Source organism: Typopeltis vanoorti, chromosome 4 (assembly GCF_054136105.1).
Source record: "Typopeltis vanoorti isolate ZY-2024b chromosome 4, IOZ_Tvanoo_1.0, whole genome shotgun sequence".
Lineage (NCBI taxonomy): Eukaryota > Metazoa > Arthropoda > Arachnida > Uropygi > Thelyphonidae > Typopeltis > Typopeltis vanoorti.
This window is the reverse complement of record NC_143552.1, coordinates 341,448-348,520: the sequence shown is the minus strand read 5'-3', so window position 1 is coordinate 348,520 and position 7,073 is coordinate 341,448. Positions and strand designations below refer to the sequence as shown.

Here is a 7,073-nt window from a genome sequence, read left to right as displayed (position 1 = left end):
AACAACATTTAGTTGGTTTTCCTACTTCCTTTAAAAAGTCATTATGCCTATTAATGATGCGGAACTTAATGCAAGTTATACAACAACAAAAAAACGGATAATAATGTGGTCTCATTCAAAGAATGCCCACAAAGAAACACATACACTAAAGTCAAGACGATGTGTAGCAAAAACAATCAGCGAAGTGAAAATTGGAGATTACTCTCTTAATGGCAATGTATACTTTCATTTAGCTTCATCTCTGCCCTGCTTTCTGTCCCTAAAAAAAGACAACTGCAATTTTGTAACCTCCGGAGTCCAGGATATCTTCAGCAATGGCTCAGAAAGAGAGCGTGAGAGACTGGCCTCGCTATATCCAACTTTGAGAACACAAATCAAATCCAAAATTTCGGTAATCAAAGGTGAGTAAAGCGAGGACCAAATGCCCATTAAAGAGCCAGTAAAAAAGAGCAATAAATGATCCCTGTCATTACACAGAACAAAAGCAATTTCTTTATTCATTTTATAATGTAGAAATCGGCACTAAATGACTTTAAAATGTCCATCTGGCAATAATAAAATATTTTGATTTATTCGATTGAAAGAAAATAGTGTCAGAACGTTTTCCACAATTTATTTCTCATTTTGTGATACACTTGGATGAATTCTAATTTAATGGGAACATTAAGTTAGAATGGGACATTATTTTTGAGCTGAAACACTGAGGCCGGCTGTTCTTATCCTTGCGGGAAGAATTCAAATTATTTCAGCTTCTTTGGAAATGTTCTATCGACTTTTCCGTTTCAAAAAAGTGTTTGATTTGTATTAAGTGGACAGACGTTTATCTTCTATGGAATATTGAGAAACTAATTTATTCTATCTGAAAACTAAAACGCAATATTTTACAGGAAATTCTGTTTAGTTATAGTGTTTGGATTGTATGAATGTTTCTCTATCCTTAAGACCAAATATTGAACTTTTCCCAGCAGCTTTAGGTCTCTAGTAAACAGAATTATGGTCTGATGCTGCGTGGTAAACATAATCTATAACCTAAAGCAGTGTTTCCCAAACTTTCACAACCCACTTTAAAATTTTAGTCACTTCTGCATATTCCCTTCACAGGCGAAGGCAGTTTCATAGAAGTTACAATAATATTTCCTTCGCGCACGAATAATTATAAAGGTATTTATTTTTAACGTTTGATTTATAATAAACGACAAACACGTGATTCATTTTTAATCATAGATTTTTAGTTGTATGAACTTAATGCGCATACAGTAGAAACAAAAATTGTGAAATGTATAATTAACCAGACCTAGTCCTACGGAGGTTAATCGACACCTTCTTAGGAATGGCATATTTTGTTTAAAACTTCATTTAAATTTTTAGTTATGAAAAAATTAAAAGTAAAATAATGACATTGTTTTTTGAAAATTAAGAAACATGAAGCCTTGTATGATTTACGGTTAGTATTGGATAATAAAATAGCCAACAAGATTTCCATTTTTATCATATATTTACATAAATAGGATACAAACATTGATGAGATTAATAAGATTCCATAATTCGTTAGTTTCTGGTATAATTTAAGCAGCATTATTTTATCTCTTTTCGATTTCAAAGAAGACTTTCTTTCTGATTGTTCGGTATTTGGCTATAGGACACAGATTTTCCAAGATTTTCTTGTTCGTTGTCTTTTTCCTGTTCCCAAGAGCTTGAGTAGCTGAAAAGAGACTCTCCATTGCGCAGCTGCCGCTCTTCTTCCTCTAAAGAGATGTCTTCAGTGTTGCCACAAGCATTACGCTTGGCTTCATCGCTCAAATGCTCTGCTAGGATTCTGGATGAAAGAAGAGGAGAATTATAAGGTGTAATACAAGCAGGCAAATTTTCACGTTTGCATTCTATTTGTACGATGTGTGGAGAAGGACTTGTACTTTGCAAAGCAGCTTTTCTGTCTGGAAAAATTGGAAAACAAAACATTCATTTAAGAGCTACTACTAAAGAAACTGCACAACCAAAACATTAAGTAGCATAGCTAAGAATAGCTAAGAGTGAGCATTATTTCAATAATTTTTTAAACTATTTGTCATTTTCTTTATAAATGTACATTTTATATTAATCTCGTGCATAAGAGTTTGTAGAACCTATACTGCACTGATGACACATGTAGGTAAAACATGTCTTATTTCAGCACCCGCCTGAAAAATTACGGTATGTTGTTTATATCTGATAGCTTTGCTTTATCATTTAAGAATTAATGAACGTTAAGAAATCAAAACCCAACCGATTTTAGTAATTATTGAAAATTACTAGGAATTACTCTTGAATATTATAACCCGATCCCCACAACCCTATTTCCATGAATCCACCTTTTTCTTCTCCAATTTTCTCTTGCACAATTTTCTTAGAATCTTGTGGAGTATGCTTGAATCATTCTTACGTGGAAAACTCAGTGTAACCAGTTATTCTATTTTACGTCTTTCTGTCGATTCAGTAATCTTTCCAGGTAATTATCCAGTACATCTAGTATCGCTTGGTATTCTGTTTTCGTGTCCACGTTATCCCCGGCGATTCGTATTAGAGGATACTCTTTCTTCCATTTCGAGAATATTTGTCACCTTTCTGATATTTATCATCTGTATTTATCTTACCAGTCTTTCTTATAACTTTTACTTTACACCTTGATTTCGTTTTTACGTTATAATCTGTATTTCTCGTAGCTTACTTTGTCAGGATATTTTTAGATGCTTTCTTCATTTCCGCCTCTTTAACTCCCTGAGTAAAAGACATCGTGGATTTTGTGTCCTTGTACGTAACCTCATTACTCGGATCTCTGGGATGAATCAGTCGGCGTTTTCTTGTCTGACACTAATCCTTTGAACACGAACGGCATTCGTATTATTCAGAAGTACTTTTGTAAAAAAAAAGTGTATGAGATATCCGAGATTTAAATACAATGCGATCGATAAATTACTTTCTTATTCGAGCCGACTTATCTCCAACCATTTTTCACTCTGTCATTCCTGATGTTCATCAACGATGTCTGCTGTTCAACTCTATTACTCGTTGTCACGCACATGCGTGTGTGTGTCGTATATGAATTAGTTCAACGCATTTAAGAACTGCTTATCTGTTGATTAATTTGAATGCATTCTTTTCTCAACGGTGTGAACCGAATTAAAATAGCTTTCGCTTAATTTTAACGATATTTCAAACCGCCACGCTAACTTCAGATTTAAATTTATTTTCAATTAAAAAAATGCAGTCAGTCAGTTTCTATTGAAGAAATAGTCTTTTTGCTGAACTTTTTTTATTTTATTTTTCATTCTGTCTCCTGCTACAGAAACATAAACTTATGTAGGCCGTTATATTTGTGATTAGTTTATTTCTGTCACTTTAAAAAAGAATATTCAGCAACAAACATAAAGGGGTAAAAAAATGAATTCTTTATTTATAATGTTATGCTTAAATAAATTTATGTACGGCATATTTCGTGCTCTTAACTATTTGCAAAATATTGCTTCGTGAGGGTTTTGACTTGTTGAATGATTTAAATTTATTTTCATTATATTCTTTTCGCATATTTTTCGTCTCATAATTAAAAAGAAAGTCGTACCAGTGGCAGAATGAAGTGACTGCACTGAACTTCCCCCTCTGCTGAAGCGTATCAACGACTGAGTGAAGAATGAGTGACTGAATCGCGATGTTTGGTTGGATTTTGTTGTCCATCGTTGTATCACTTTCCTAAGTTCGCATTGGACCTACATTTGTTAAAAAAAAAATGGAATATATTATGGCCAGTCAAATATATATTTTTGAATTAATGATCAATGCTATGAACTATAATGAATAAAATATTTAAACCAACACAGTATCTGATAAGTCACTTTTTTATTTCCCAGTTTTTTATTCTCTTCTGTAAGTATTATCTCGTCTCTAATTTTATTATTGTTATATTTTTCTCTTATGATTATCAGTCGAAATTGTCTTTAAGTGTTTTATTACGTAGTGTAGCGCATCTCACATACAGAGGCATATTCAATTACATATAGGAGTTAATGTTTATGGAAAAGATTACTTTTCCATAAACTTTTCCATAATATCTCTAAAGAGTTCAAGGTCTGATTACCAAAGTGGCTCGCTCTACACTCCTTAATCCTCCATCTCACATGTCATCATGTCTCTCATGTCATTATATGTCAGTAAATTGCGTGTGTTCTCACACACGATTTACTGACATATAGTAGATGTAGACTGTATTCCCAGGTGGAATAAACTGTTTCCAGGAAGAGAATTCCTGCTTGCTCACCTTTAACTGAAAACGCCGACATAAAGATTTCTCTCGTCACGTCTAGAATTGAAGAGATGTGTTTTGCAATCGAAGGGCGCTACTGGTTAAACTCAGATCCTCCGCTAGTAGATGGAACTTTCCGGGTCATTCTTGTCAAAATGTAATATTTGCTGTTATTCAGAAGTAGTACCTTTTTTATGAAGTGTGATTAGACGTTGTGTCCTTTTGCAGTTTGCATCCATTCAGAAAATAACCTTCGATGGAGTCTTCTCTGCCCAGATTGAAACAGAAAACTGCTGAAGAAATGTCCAAGATGCTACAACTTGAAGCAGTAAGCAGAACTCATTTTGGTAAGGCCTAATTCAAAATGGAATAACGTCTTGTAATGATGCTCACCTTTAGATCGTTCGTCAGCAATATGAACAGTTTAAAAGTTGTGTAAGTCAAGTCACAAAACGTGTTCACAAAAACAGATGCATGACTATCCGGAAGGCGTGTGGCTAAAACAGTCCTCAAGTGAGGCACTAGAGATCCCTCAAAAGCAAGATTATCTCTCTTTCTCTCTCTCCCTCCTCCCTCCAACTTGGAGGACAAAATTGTACTGTGGATTATATTTATCGGTGTCGTATAAAGAGAGAACCAAAACACTTACCTCTCCATTCAAGAAGCAGTAAAGAAGAGCAACGAATGATCCCTGTGGAGGAAAAGAGAACATAATTAAATTCGTAAATTATTTTGTAATATATGCAAATTAGCACTAATGCCTTTAAATGTACGAGTCGTTATAATTCAGTAATTTATTTTACTAAATATAAAATAAGAGGTAGCACTACATATTACTCGAGTCCTTTTCAAGAAACTCCTTCGATATCCCTTTCTGTTATCTGTGAGGATGAATGCTTTCCTCTAGCATCACTTAAAACCATTAGAACACACTGCTGATATTTTAATATTGCTAGTTCTGTTTATCCCTTTATCTAGAAAACGTTGCAGCTTTATACGCGTCATGTGAAGGATACAAGATCAATTCACAGTAGTTCCACTGTTGTCTCTGAAAGCTGTTTATTTAGAGGCATTTCCACCATCTTAGAATACGTTTATTGAATGGAAGAAGTAATTCTGTATTTCTTAAAATTAAATCTCAGAATTGTCTGTTTGGCTCCTGAACAAACGGCTTGCATCTCAGAGAGCATTTTCTAACACTTTTGTAATGTGATGATACCTGCTGAGTTTACAATATGCAGATCTTTATTACGGTGTTATTATTCTTCCTCAGAACAACAACAACGTTTACTTTCGAAGAAATTAAGAGAATTCTGCACAGTGTAGAATTATCAACTACGCAACTTGACGAAAGTTGATGTTACAGCTGAAGTGTGGAACTTCGAATAAACGAAATATCGCTGTCAAGTCGCACCTTATTAACGCGGGTTAAAATGTTGCCACTTTCATGGAGGTTTGGATGTTTCATTGTATTTTCATATTTTTCTTAGCATTTGAATCATCGCAAAACTTCGTACTCTCTTCTATAAGTTAAATTATAATTATCTTGTAATTAAAGAGCGACAAACATTTAAATTCTAATTTATTTTAAGAACCCGTTTCGGCTAACATTTGACAACCCACTAGCATTCGCTAATATTCCAATAGCTGCCGATTTATGAAGTTGAGCATTTAGAGCCATCGTAAAATATAGATCAGAGCGCATTTATTTTAGTCAGCTGACGTGTCTGTTTATATCCGAGTTCAGTCAGTGCGTAAGTTTATCTCCTCTTCGCACACTGACACACTTCTGGAACACTGAACTTTACATGCTGTTTTGTTTATGCAATAAGTAATTTTAGTGCAATACTTTTTGTTGTTATTAATGGTTAACCGATAGAAAAATGTCTTTAGCTACATCCGTCTGGTCATATTCGGTTTTACAAATGAAGATTTGTGAAATGTTTTTAGTGGGCACAGAAAACATCTTGTACCCAACTGTGCGAAGGTACAACTCCATCAATTACTTTTGGGTCTGTTGTCAGGCAGATCGCCGATTGAGTTGGTAAGACTTTTTCTCTCGAAAACTTCTGGGACTTTTCTTCCTTTCACGGACCAACTCGTGAACGCACGACAGATGTAATCTACCTTACGTTTGTATTTATTCCTTTTCAAACCCCTGCATTTATCATCTGAAGTGGTGTGTTGGGGGACAGACTCCATTTGAGATTTTCCTCAGTACGACACCACATAATTCAGTACAAAACTGTTTTTTTTTTTTTAAAAAACAAAGTTCTTTGTGTTCTGTATTCAGCACAGATCTTTACACTTCCACTCAGAGATTCCACACATCATATTTTTCCAATTCAACTTATAGGTTCAACACTTGTCTTTCCAAACCATCTTCTTCAGATACCAGCTAGTGACAGAGGATCTATGTACTAGTCTAACAAATCTCGAGGACAGAGACTTCATAAGACAGCAGTGAATTGCCGATCACTTTAGAATGGATAACTTCACTTGACAAGTGACGTCACTGACCAGTGAGATTACACAAATTTGGGAGGTCGGAATGTAGGATCAGAGAAATTGGATTCCCAATGTCATTTTACAAAGATCTCATAGAAGATTTATTATGACTAATTAGTTATAGCCCCAGTAATCGATTATCTGTTTAATAATGAACACTGGTATTTATCGATGCATTCATGGGCTTATTATTCAGTGTTGATATTTGACTTGTCTCGGAAAATAGACACAAGTATGCGCTATAGGATAAGCGGTAGGTTGGGATCAAAAGGCACTGCGATAGAAGATATTT

The 7,073-nt window shown here is 34.5% G+C and overlaps 1 protein-coding gene across 1 annotated transcript in view; it reads right to left on the bottom strand.

Moving 5' to 3' along the window:
* Positions 1–1,596: 1,596 nt before the first annotated feature.
* LOC150107067 (secretin receptor-like) overlaps positions 1,597–7,073 on the bottom strand; it is a 59,920-nt gene continuing 54,443 nt past the window's right edge. Inside the window, exons 11-13 of the mRNA XM_090391601.1 lie at positions 4,923–4,964; positions 3,596–3,740; positions 1,597–1,934 (exon numbers count right to left, since the gene is read on the bottom strand). Of these exons, the coding sequence (XP_090247727.1) occupies positions 1,597–1,934; positions 3,596–3,740; positions 4,923–4,964 (525 nt within the window). The remainder of the gene's footprint in view (positions 1,935–3,595; positions 3,741–4,922; positions 4,965–7,073) is intronic.